This window comes from Melanostigma gelatinosum (assembly GCF_949748355.1).
Source record: "Melanostigma gelatinosum genome assembly, chromosome: 13".
Lineage (NCBI taxonomy): Eukaryota > Metazoa > Chordata > Actinopteri > Perciformes > Zoarcidae > Melanostigma > Melanostigma gelatinosum.
Window position 1 is genome coordinate 3,866,204 of NC_136646.1, and position 13,775 is coordinate 3,879,978.

General features: G+C 43.7%; 1 protein-coding gene across 1 annotated transcript in view; it reads left to right on the forward strand.

Annotated features, from left to right (window-relative positions):
• The window catches only part of LOC306787038 (junction plakoglobin-like), a 144,366-nt gene that overhangs the window by 98,043 nt on the left and 32,548 nt on the right, over positions 1-13,775 (forward strand). Inside the window, exons 4-10 of the mRNA XM_079282038.1 lie at positions 1,950-2,203; positions 2,288-2,526; positions 7,363-7,564; positions 7,656-7,800; positions 7,933-8,036; positions 9,649-9,768; positions 11,741-11,959. Coding sequence (XP_079138164.1) covers positions 1,950-2,203; positions 2,288-2,526; positions 7,363-7,564; positions 7,656-7,800; positions 7,933-8,036; positions 9,649-9,768; positions 11,741-11,959 — 1,283 coding nt within the window. The remainder of the gene's footprint in view (positions 1-1,949; positions 2,204-2,287; positions 2,527-7,362; positions 7,565-7,655; positions 7,801-7,932; positions 8,037-9,648; positions 9,769-11,740; positions 11,960-13,775) is intronic.

The following is a 13,775-nucleotide window of genomic DNA, read 5'->3' on the forward strand; positions in this document are numbered from 1 at the left end:
CAACCAGACCGGCCGAACCATACGCCATTGAAAGTGGTGTGACTGCCCCAGAAAGAGAGAAAAGACAGCCGGAATAAGAGCTTAACAGCTAGAACCCAAAGATACCCAACGTTAGGTGCTCCTGGCTAATGTCCGGTCGCTAGACAATAAGATGGATGTAATACGACTGCTGGCTATGAAAATGGGAAATCAGAGAGCATTGTGCATACATCGTTACAGAAACCTGGCTTCATCTTAACTTCCTGAATCAGGCTATTGCACCTGATGGGCGGACTGTCATACAAGACTCTGTAAGAAGAGGGGAGGCAGACTGTGTTCACATCAATTATGCTTGGTGCTCAAATGTAGGCAAAGTTGATGAACAGCATCCCCTTGATGTTAGAATTTGTTTAATGCTAAGATGCCGGCCATATTATTTTCCCAGAGAATTTTTGTTGTGTCTGTATAAATTCCCCCCGATGAACAAAAAAAAATGCAGTACAGGAATTGTATAAGGTCATCAGCAGACACATGACAAAACAATCGGATCGTTTTTTATGATTTCAATCAAACAAAACTGAAATATATTTGAGCTAAATTCCACCAGCATTGTCTACATCCCCACCAGAGTTCAGAATACACTGGACCATGTTTGATGTCACGGTGGTCTCCTGGTCTGATTGGTTCAGAACATCTCCTTGCAGGATTTTCAGGACCAGTTTGACCTCTACGTGGTGACATGGTTTTCATCAACAGCAGATCTGTAAACTCCGCTGCGGGTTCCACGGCCAAGTTCACAGTTTCAAGGAGAGAGATGTCCTTCAATCTAGGAAAAGTCTAAAAGTCATATAGGTCACAGGCTGCAGCATTTGTTTTTTCAACAACATGCCCTTCATTTTCCTCCTTCACAAGTAGTAAGAATGAGACGAATAAGGTTAAATTCACAACCTTCATACATTGGCATCAGCCCTGAGATGATTAAATCATCTATGAAGCACTTTTTCCTCCTTAGGCATGACTACAAAATATCTCTAATGATGATAGAACCTGAGGCTCAACAGGAATCTCATTTCACCACCCAGTTGGTGTACACAATAATCATCCTCAGGTTCAACAGCAGATGGTTCTATTCTGCTCAGTTAATCTTGGCAATTATCGCACTGCTTCATTTTGTAAATCTTAAATAAATGAATGCATACTTATTACCCTAATTAACTACATCAAGTTCTGCATTCAAAAGGTTCAAACACTGTTTGGAACTAAAAAGCATTTCAAAGGCGCATCAAGTGAGTGATTAGTGGGTTTCCAGAAGAATGTTCCTCAAATATCTATTGTGAAATGAAACTGAAAAAGTGCTACCTACAACAGCAGCATGGCAATGTATGTAGGCTGAACTATCTCCACACAAATTAAATGGATTGCCATTGAATTCCAATGTATTCTCAGAACGCTGGTGATCCTCGGACGTTTGTGCTACCCTGAGGTCAGAATGTTTGGTTCAGAGTGAAGTATCTCTCCAACTATTGGATGGATTACCATGAAAACATAAAGACATTCATCTTCCCCTCAGGATGACTTTGGTAACCTCCCAAGTTTCAGTTGTCCAATACTTGGTTCAACAAATAATGACATTCAGATAAGTTTATGTTTTTTGCTAATCAGCAAATGTCACGATGCTAAAACAATGAACTCAGTATGTTTGCATGTTATGCTGAGTGTATATTATGCAGCATGCTGACATTAGCTCAAAGCCGCAGCTTTACCGAGCTGCTAACATGGTGCTGCTTGAAGTGACCTATCCTACTGATCAGTCACCTTCTACCAACCAAGGATGGATTGTAACCAGGCTCTCGAACTAGTAGCTACCTGTTTGTAAGGGGCTCGCTTAGGGGCTTATTTGTACACACACACACACACACACACACACACAACTGGCAGCCTCATATTCTCTCTCTATCCCCCTATGACAGATTTAGACAATCAGTACTCACTAACCCGGGCTCAGCGTGTCAGGGCCGCCATGTTCCCAGAGACTCTTGTGGAGGGGGAGGAGGCCATGCCCGTCCAATCAGATCCTTCACAGCAGAGCAACGTACAACTTCTGGCTGAACCCTCCCAGCTGCTAAAGACGGCTATAGTTCACCTGATAAACTACCAGGATGACGCAGAGCTGGCCACCAGGGCGGTACCAGAGCTCACCAAGCTGCTGGCGGACGAAGATCCGGTATGTTGCTGTCAAACTGAATAATTAAGAATTCACCAAATGAGCTTTCAGACACACTCACATTCTATTTTCTCTATTCTCTAGATTGTGGTGAACAAGGCGGCCATGATAGTTAACCAGCTGACCCGTAAAGAGGCCAGTCGCCGGGTGCTGGTGCAATCTCCAACAATGGTGGGAGCCGTGGTGCGCGCCATGACGACGGCAGTTGACATGGAGACAGCCCGTTGTGCGGCCAGCGTGCTGCACAGCCTGTCACACCAAAAGGAGGGACTGTTGGCGATATTCAAGTCTGGAGGAATACCAGCACTGGTCCGCATGCTAAGGTTAGACTTGGCCTCCAGGAGTCTGAACATGCTGTTATTAAATTGAAAATAGATGATCATGTCCTTGGGAGTATAAATATGTCTCAGTAAACGATCTGTCATGAAGTGGAGCAAGTCTTCCGTTATTGTTATTTAAAAGCTTTTATTTTGAAGCAGCCGAATCAGGAAATGTTGTGTATTCATCAGCAGTAACGTAACAGGGCTCAGGCAGCAGGTCTCAGCCGGGCTCCAGCCCTGCTTTCCCCTCTCTTCTCTTTGCTGTCCTCAGGAGAGACACTCCCATGTGGGTGGAAGATGATGGCGATCTTTGTTTGAGAAATTCCTATTCCAATGTGGGAAACATCTCTTTTCGGGGCATACAAACTTGATAGTTAATGTGTATTGGAATGACTGGATGATAAAAGTTGCATTGAAAAGATGCCCCCCTAAGGCCTTAAGCCCAGAACACTCAGGGACTTAACTCACATCACCTTTTTTTGTCAAACCAGCTTCAATCAGCATAATTAAAAGGAGAATAACCCTGTACCTTGTACTAACAAGCGAGTTCAACATACTCAGGCTATCTTTCGGTCATCTAGCTTCGCTAACCGATCAACAACAGCGATCCTGCTAAACAGATCTACCAAGCTAGTTTTCAAGTTGTTAAATCAACCAGGGTTTCTCAATCTGGCTGTGAGCGTGTTAGCATAAAAGGGGCGGTGGTTGCAGCATCCGACCAATCACATGTAATTATAGTCAGATCTATCGCGCTCCAGATGGGCAGTGATATTATCAAATCTATAAATGTATTGCCAGCTGACCTTTCTGTATTTGTCAATTCAAACTGAGTTGCTTTTAGTGTTTATTATAACTTGAACTTCTTTGTATATGTGTAATATTACAATGATCCACGTACTGAGCTCTGATTGGTCAGCAGGCGGTGTTTTTATTTCTCATCTCGAACACCTAACCGGCCTAAGCAGTGTCAAGACACTTTAAGAAAAGGTGTTGCAGGACAAACAAATAAAATGCATTAGAAATGCAATACACAGTTTTGCTGATGAACAAAAAAGACAGAAGAACAAAACCCTCTCTGCCAACTACAGGAGCAAGGAGTTACTGTAGCTGACCAGCGTTTAGAGGCTCAACGTGGGGCAACACATTTTCATGTGGTGAGCTGTTGAAAGCTTTCCATCTCCATCCACAACCAGAGGCCAACTGACAATAACAGATGAGGCAAACATGCAAGTCTTACATTTTAGCACCAAATGCAGACCTTTCCAACCCCCAGGCAGGGCTGCAGAATTAAACTCCGACACCGAGGCTTAACAGAGGAGGATACTTCACACTCATGATTGATTTGGATGATTCAGAAGTTAAATTAAAGAGCATTGAATAAAGAATCAGAACTAGCAGAGCTTCACAGAGAGCAGCCTGTTTGGTGAGTGACTTCCATTCATGCCATCAATATTCAGCATGTCTCTTTCCGTCCCTCTTCACATCTGCCTGATTCTACACACTCTCACACACCCGTGAGGTACTTGGCAGTGATCTAGTTAGACACAGGCAATAGGCGTTATTATCAGATGTTTCCTATTTTTCCATATCTGCTCTTTACTTTGTGTCGGCAGTTGTATTGCTCTTTTCTTCCCTCATTTTGTTAACTCTTTGAATGTATTTCTACATGTCTGATGCTAAATACATTCTCTTTCATATCTCATTTTTATATACAGTATACACAACTGCAAACCATCCATACATATCATTTTAGAGTAAAGCTTTTACGGCCCCGAGGGAGAATTTGGCTTCCACAGAGCAGTCTGCTAGTTCTGATTTATGCAAATTGCATTCCATCCATCCATCATTATCCTGTTCAGGGTTGCGGGGGGGCTGGAACCGATCCCAGCTGATCCAAAGGCAGGGCTCATCCTGGAAAGATCGCCAGATTATCACGGGGCTAAATAGAGAGAACCAATCACACTCACATCCACACCTACGGGCAATTTAGAGACATCAATTGGGGAAGAGGAAGACGGAGGACCCGAAGAGAACCTGTCACGGGGAGAACATGCAAACTCCAAGGATCAAACCTTGGCCTCTCTTACTGTGAGGGGACAGTGCTACCACACCACCGATCAATCCATACAACATATTAACACAGTACAGACACAAATAAACCAACCCTGTCTCCTACAAAACGATGTTCTCAATCAGCTACACTTCAGTCTCAACTACGTTAAGACATTGGTCTGATCTTGGAAATATATCTGAGTTGGTAGAAATATGAGTGTACTAATTTGTTTATGTTTACTACTGGCAGCCCTGTCCCTACCTGCTGCCACAGACTGTGATAGGTCTGTGAAACATTTGTTTGACACGTCAAAAACAAAGTTAATCTGGGAGAGAATATGTTTCTCGCAAGACAGAATAGATAATGCAGTTTCATTGTATGGGGACATGATTATTAGAAACCCAGGCTGAATACACACAACTGCACATGATAGTGCCAACATCTTTGTTGTCATTGTCACCAAAATCATTCGAGAAAGCAACAGGAAAAAGAACAGTATCACCGTATCATGTCCACAGCAGGGATCTGGGAGTCCATAGAGCTGTCGGTTGTTTTAAACCAGACAAATCAACAGATCACAGCAAAGGTTAGAGCTGACTTAATAAAAGTATGAACACTTTGAAAAGAATTGTCAACATTAAATTGTCAACATTAAAAAAAAGCTTTTTTCTCAATGAAATCAGTGTTGGCATCAAAGGTGAGCTCATCACCCTGGATGGTACTGCTGGAATGCAGTCACAGACACAGATGGGAAAAAAGTCTCCTGCGAAAGTCAAAGAACATCTCTTTGGTTTTAGGTATGTTCAGTTGTAGAACAGACTGTTCACACCAACTGACAGCGACATGACTCTGTTCATTAACACTGTCGGTGTTATTCACGACACACATCCGGAATAAACACACATGACCTTGTGGAGAGATCTCAGAGCGATGGGGCTGATGGGGAAAATAACCTGAACTGGCGTTTCAGCATCGTTTTCAATGATCTCCGTCCATGCTAGCACGCCTGAAAATGAATATCACGTGACTCTTCACGTACACTGAGCATGCGGGTGTCGGTCTAAACAGAAAGTAGAAAGTAGAGGCATCCCCGGACTTTTCAAACTTACCCGGCTTTGCTGGAGTTTCTAAACTCCTTTGTGTTCTCTAAAACTCCAGAGTAGTGTGGACGCTCAAGTGTAAACGTAGCAAAAGATATTTGTTTTATATTGGAAACGTAGTAGTGTAGCTGTAGCATCCGTTGTCCTCCAATGACCCAAGTGTGGAGCTTAAGTCACATAATAACGTGTGGTTTTATATGTGGGGAGAGGGTAACCTTGCTCTCTCTGTTCAAAGATGCAAATCAGCACGAAGCACAAAGTAGAGCTGTGGCTCATGGACATGTCAGTAGCTTGCTGCTACTTATGGCCTTTGTACTTTATGCCTGTGAATATTTTACATGAAAACTATTCATACCTGCTGTGGTGCAAATTTGCGATAGTTGCAGCACTTTTTCAATAAAAGGTTTGAATAGATTTGCGCAGGCAGAATACCAACTACCAGGATCGCAGTGCCCCAGAGCAGCTAACGCGAGTTCACTAACATGAACTGTTTTATGGCTACTGTATGCTATTTTATTGATTTTCCTTTTTGTGAAATGCACTGTCTAAATTTGAGTTGCCTCTAGTACACATGTATATGTCAAGACGTTTCATTATGAAAGGTGAGGACAGGAGGAGGGGATTTGGTCTCTGCTGCCTTTGTCGAGGTTGAACGGACTCATACAGTTTGCTACCTGGTTCGGACAATGGAGCCTCCGTGTTGTCTCACTCATAACCATGAGTATGTTTTCAATATACTTGTTCTGCACAACGTGCAGCGATACCTTTATATGTGTGAAAGATCTAAAAAACTTTACCCAAAATAAATTTGTTGCGCTTATGCCACGTAATATTTGTGTAGTATTTATGACAAAACAAAAGTTTGAAAAATATATTGATGTGCGAAAAAAACATCCCTGGTGTGTGAAGGCTTTTAGACGTACAGTATTGGTATTTAGACCGATGAGAAGTCAGAGAATCAGAGAATTCAAGTCATTACAATTCAACCTCATCGGAACATGAATGTCTGGCTCAAATGTCATGGCAGTCAATCAAATAGATCTTCCAATAGATATTTCAGTCTGGACCCACCAAAAGGTGGAGGACTGAACATCTACAGATGTCCTACTGAAAACAAAACAGCATTGCAATCCCTGGAGCCATCCTGCTAAAACATGATCTTTGCATTAACCCTATTCATCAAATCACACCCCTTCCTCTCAGACTCTTTGGACTTGCCTTGCTGTAGTGAAAATGCCAAATTCCTGTCAGTAAAGGAAGTGTTAACAGAAACAGCCAAGGGTTCAAAGTGTTAACAGATTGGAATGTTTTCTTAATTGGATCAATTACAGGTATAATATATTTCTACATAATGTATATACAGTAGCTTTATCAGGTGCTGACATTTCCATGTTCTCAAACAGAGCGCACTCTCTCTCTCTCACTCTCTCTCTCTCTCACACACACACACATACATTGCCTTGCCTTCTCAACTGCTCAATGATGGAGGGCGGTGCTGTGAGCAAGCAATACTATATACAGAAGCTTTCTCACTTCATGTCCTACAAACTTGTGTAAAGTGATATATTGGTGGCTGATATGTCAGTAAAAGGTCAAAGATTATTTAATACCCCTTGAAATGAATGAATCTCATGACATCTCTAAATCTTCTCCATTTCTTCTGTCTTCCTCTGTTTCCTAATGCAGTTCACCAGTAGAATCAGTCTTATTTTATGCCATCACAACCCTCCACAACCTGCTGCTGCACCAAGAGGGGGCCAAGATGGCGGTGCGTCTTGCTGATGGCCTGCAGAGGATGGTTCCCTTACTGAAAAAGAGTAACCCCAAGTTTCTGGCCATCACCACTGATTGTCTGCAGCTCCTGTCCTACGGCAACCAGGAGAGCAAGGTGAGGAGAGGACCTTAACATTGGAGCTGATCCCATTTTTGTCCATTTGTTTATTACATAATTACACCTCCTACTTCCTGTTTCTTCTCAGCTGATCATCCTAGCCAATGGGGGCCCAGAGGGTCTGGTGTTCATCACGAGGAACTATAACTATGAGAAGCTGCTGTGGACCACCAGTCGTGTTCTCAAAGTGCTATCTGTCTGTCCCAGTAACAAGCCAGCAATAGTCGAGGCTGGTACGTCTACATCACCAACCCATTCTTACTCACGCTAGATGGGTACCTAGAGCGTCATCGTTTGACCCTTAGGCCATATACCAAGCCGAACATTCAGTGTTGAGATATACATCTGTTCATATCTGTGTCCAGGTGGTATGCAGGCTTTGGGCCAACATCTTACAGGTTCTAGTCAACGTCTTATCCAGAACTGTCTGTGGACGCTCCGCAATCTGTCAGATGCTGCAACCAAACAGGTACGTATATGTTCACCTACCATACATTATGTAGACTGAGAGTGTTTCTTTGGCTGTTTTCTTTTGGAGGAATATACAGTAGTAGTCTCAAGCAGACACAAGTTTGTATTTGGCCTTTTTGATGTTAGATCCCCAGTAGTAATGAATACGGCTAGAAAGGCCCAGTCCACCTTCCTCACAAGCTCTTTGGAGAATATACTTTTAATCCATGGCACCTTGTTTCCCAATTTAGGGAGGTTATACATTGGTTAACTGAATTAAAATGACTTGGATAAGAGCACTGAAACCAGTTTCATCATATTCACTGATTGTACTCTCCCAGCTATAGTGACAGGTAGAGAACACCATCTCTCAAAAGAAGCCTTCACATGTATTAATGGGAAAGCATTTGCTTTTTTGGAGGTAAAAAGGCAAGAAGTCGTCGGCACGTAGAGCAACACAGTGTTCCATGCCCTCTCTCCAAATGCTTTGGATATCAAGGTTGAATTAAGTGCAGTTGACAGAGGCTCACTTGCAATTGCGAAACAAAGCAGGGAAAGTGGACAGCCTTGGTGAGCAGGATATGTTAACTGGAAGCAATTAGACAAGGAATAATGTGTCTGTGTACTGGTTGAATAAACCACCAACAAAAGTTGGAAAAGAGAGAAAACTATTTTTTTTATGAAACCTGTTTGATTTTTTGAGATGAATTAAGAGGGCACGCTGAACACTCAAGCCAAAATGTTGACATCCAGCCTCAACATTCTGCATTTCCTTAATGACATTATTAATCTTGTCCTGCTTATGAACCTGATCTAAGTTCTCAGTCTTTATTTGGTTGTTTTGTGCACTGGTACTTTGGGGGGGGGGGGGGGGGGGGGTGGAAAATTAAATTGTCAATACTGCAAAAATGGCATTTGCTGATGTAGGACTTGTGTTTAGCTAAGCGAAGCAGTTTGACCAAATGCCAGTCATGCATCTATGATTGTAAAAAAAGAAAAAAAAGAAGCAATGATTGCAGCGCACTCTTGCACTTCCTCCACCAGACTTTTCACCTGCTTCTCCCAGTCTCATGATTCAGCAGAGACTCTAGCTCTGGTGAGCTGGTCAGCAAGGAAGGAGCTGGTCTGGTGCCCGTCTCAATCACCATTTAATGGTCATGATATAGAAAATGTGACAGAATTGATATTGGTCACTTTTATTGTTGTATACGTACCAAAAATGCATAAATATGATACTGTTCAGCCCGGTGACACCATCAATAGAGATCCAAAACATTCTGGTTCCAAGGACAAAGTGGGAATGCAAGTCAGAACAAATGCCTCATTACTTCAAAGTTCAGGTGATGTGAAGCTGTTTTCTTTTAATTTCCTCCAACAAACTTTCATTTTGTGATGGTTTTAGTGGCCCCTGTGGACAAAAGCAGTAGTGCTGCAGGGGAACCTGATGTCAGGGGGAATCAGAACCAGTAGCAGGCATTAAGAACTATATTAAAATGACCCATCTTCTCGCTGATGGTCTCGTTTACTTATGTAGGTCATGTAGCGGCATCAGCACTCCCACACTGCAGTGAGGAGGCTGTCACTGATGTGTTCTCTCTCTGTCTGTTTGCTCCCCTGGTCTCTCTAAATAGGATGGATTAGATGGTCTGCTGCAGATATTGGTCACCCAGCTGGGCTCAGATGATGTCAACATGTTGACATGTGCAACTGGCATCCTGTCCAACCTCACCTGTAATAACTCACGCAACAAGGTAACCATTGAGCAATGGAACATTTCTGCTATATGTGACCAAACCATATTCTGCTGCCATAACAGCTTTCACTCTTCTGTGAAATCTGAGTGATACCAAGTCTCACAATCTCACCTCATTTTTCAAAATCAGTTCAAACCATAACATTGCAGTCATCAGTATGAGATGCTATATCAAGATGTTTGCTTTCTCTGACATGACTGTGAGATTATAAAATGAATCGTATGTTATCTGTAACCTGTTCTGGGTTGATGGAAGTAACCTTCCATTGACCCAGTTGCTAAGCAAACATGTCACCATATCGAGAGGCTGTAGTCAGTCGATAGTGTTGTTTTTCTCAGACGCAGAGTGATACTGAAAGTGCAAAGAAATTAGACATCATAGCAGTGATATGTGGGTGTGTGTGACACAGCCAGTGTGCAAATTACCCGGTGGCAATCCAGTGCTCTGGTGATATGCTGACGTCTTTCACAGACGTAAAACAATATATACAAGATTTGATAGATGCAAGTCAAGGTAAGTTACCATATACACTTTGCAAACACATCAGCAAGGCCAATGTTAATATTTGACTGACAGCTTTCAGACCAGCCCAGACAAAGTGCACTAACCAGACAAATTCCCCAGAGTTAAGGTCGATGCACACCGGGGTGTGAAATATGAATATTATGCCTGAAGGAGTGGGTCTGTGCTGCCTTTGTCAACGTTGTAAGCTACGGTTGTAAGGAGTGATACAGTTTGCCATCTCGGTGTGGACAACAGCGCCAATGTGTTGTAGTGTAAAATAACAAAAGCAGCAGTTCCAAAAAACAAAAGTGTGACTTTCAAAAAAAGCGCCCCTGATGTGTAAAGGCATTTGGTATGAACCAAAACGTTGAGGTGAAAGTAGCCTTAATGCTGCGTTCACACCAGCCATGTCGATTTTTTGACGCGCGTCGCGATTCCATACAAAGTCTATGCACATAATTAATAGATGCTGCCGTATTTACGTCTACGTGACGTTATTGAGTGCTGGTGGAGCTGCTACGATGTTAGCATAGCCTAGCACCGATCCATCAGAGCTCCATTGAGAAGACAAGTAGCCTACAAATCGGTATCATTACATAGTTATTTCGGAGTCCCTTTTTGTCGGAGAAGACAAGTAAAAATCGGCATCATTATGTAGTTATTTCGGAGTCCCTTTTTGTCGGTTTATTTTCCGTTAAATCACAGCCAAATCTGTTTATTTTGTGTTCCTACAGCTGTAGTAAACAGCGACTGGTGGCTTGCTAGACACAGTGAATACAGCTCGATACAATCCACAGAGCTCCTCTGAACAATATTATGAACCAGACATGAGGGCGTTTGGCATTCCGACGTTTGAGGGACTTCCACAACACGTACAAAGCAGCAATTGTCCTTATTCCTTTCATAGTTGATAGCGTAAAAGAAATGAACGGCTTCCAGTTGATAAACCACACCCCCTCTCCGGCGCTACGCGATTTTGCGGCGTTTGGTGTGAACACGACCGGCGGCGCGTGTGACGCGATTTTGCAGTGCGTCAAAAAATCAACGCGTACGGTGTGAACACAGCATTAGCCCTGTTTGACTCACATGGACTTTATCAACACAACATTTTTTTACATTATAAACAAATTTATGAATGTATATTTATGCATGTTGCATACAAAGTCCTGAATTAGAGGTTGTGAGTGCCATGCAGAGCTTTAAAGCTGGTCACAAGTTGACGTCGTCCTGTGTCAGCTCATGAAAGATGTGTTTAGTTGCACTCTTCATCTCAGGCAAACTGCAGTTTGCGCTCCGATATTTACAATTGTCTCGTTGCGTTCAAGCCTGAACTCGCTAACGCACACACAGACTGTACATGTCATCCATGTATCGGTCCACTGCATCTTTTACATGAAGCCGTAGGGCACACCTGCATTCCAGATGAGCTATTCTAGTCGATTGTCTTCTACCTGAAATCCCTCAGACTCTGGTGACCCAGTATGGCGGAGTGGAGGCGCTGATCCACGCCGTGCTCCGTGCCGGGGAAAAGGAGGATGTTGCTGAGCCGGCAGTCTGCGCCCTGCGTCACCTCACCTCTCGCCACCAGGATGCCGAGCTGGCCCAGAATGCTGTGCGGCTGCACTACGGTATCCCAGCTGTCGCCAAGTTGCTGGGGCAGCCGCACTACTGGCCCGTAGTGAAGGTGAATGGAGGCAGTGGTTTGTATACTATTGACATGCAATGGAAGCGTTATTATGTATCACACTGCTCTTCCTGACAAAACTCGTCCTGCGCAGCTGGTTGAGGCAGAGATGATTGGTTAAGGTTCGGTATCAACCTCGAGAAGTTAGGCTCAGGACAGCCCATTGGTCAGGGCATCGGACCTGAACAAATCAGGTTACCAGTACCTCTCCAAGCATGGACGTATGGCCGGTCCGAGCGCTTCAATGCTGCACAGGATGGGTTTCGCTGAGAGGAGCAGTGGGTTTCATAATAATGCACAAATGGAACGAGTAATAGGCATTTTATACTCACACATTGCAGATTAAAAATGTTTAATTTAGTGTCACAGCTATTACAGTGAGCTGGCATCCACAACACCAGGCTCTGGCCCACCGAAATGGAACAGGCCCATGATGAATCAATACCACCTGTGTGTACCCTGCAATGACCTGCTGCTGTGAAATGTGCCGATTGAAACAGCCTCAGTGGGACAGGATGAAAAACAATGACAGTAAAGTGAAGGGGAACAAAGTAAGGGAAGTTAATGGCATTGATGGCGTTTATATGTCAGCTCGTCTGAAGGCAGATGATGATATAGACCAGGGATTCCCAAAGTGGGGTGCGCGCACCCCTGGGGGTGCGCGAGCTGCCTCTAGGGGGTGCGCGAGAGGAAAAGTGTAATGGCGGTCTGACGGTGTAATAATATCAAATATAAAAAAAAAATGTAATTTTAATTTAAAAAGTGGGATTTGTCACAAAATAAAAACATGAATGATAAAAATTCCCTTTGTAAGATTTAAAATTAAAAACGTACAATTTAATAAATGCACTTGAGCTCCTTCCGGCAGTCTTGCCGCCTGCCGCCAGTCGTACACACTAGCCAGCCTAGCTTGTGCAGCTAACGTCAGCTAACGGCGAACTTCATGCATTCCGCAACATTAATTTAAATATGCTAAACTGGCTGAAATCGGGGAAACTGTCAGGTGGGTCATCTGAAGCCGTCAGTTGTAAAAGAGGAGAGGGACAGAGAGAGAGAGAGGAATCGGAGGCGAGGGGAACCGAGAGGTGCGTTGGGGACAGACCGGGAGAAGAAATCAAGCCAGAGTCAGAGGAAGATGAGACTGAGGAGACCGAAAAGGAGGAAGGGATTGCACAGACAAGTCGGGAGCACATCGGCCCATCGTGTCAAGGTGAAAAAAGAGGAAACGAGAGTGAGCATCAGACTGGGAAAAAAAAGAGGAAATATATTGAAAAGTATCTGTGTCTGGGCTTTACTTGCATTGGCAACGCAGATTCCCCAAAGCCACAGTGCGTGGTGTGCAGCGAGGTTCTGGCTAACAGCTGTATGAAGCCCTCTTATTTACGTCGCCACCTGAACACCAAGCATGCCAGTGCAAGTCAAAAGCCCCTTACATTTTTTAAATCGAAATTGGAGGAGTTACAAAACAGCCAAAAACAACTGCAGTCTCATTCATGTGTTGGGTCTATAAATGACGCACTACGGGCTTCATATCTGGTCAGTTACAGAATAGCGAGAAAGGGGCTACCGCACACAATCGCCGAAGACATGTGCTTGCCAGCTGCCAGAGAGATGGTGGAATGTATGATTGGGGAGAAAGAAGCAAAAAAGTTGGACATGATCCCGGTGTCCAACAACACTGTGTCGCGCCGCATTGATGCTTTGGCCGAACACATCCTGGCTACATTAGTCGGTCGCGTGAAGAAGAGTCAGTTTTACTCTCTGCAAGTGGACGAGTCTACAGATGTGGCCAATCTTGCCAATCTTATGGTGTACG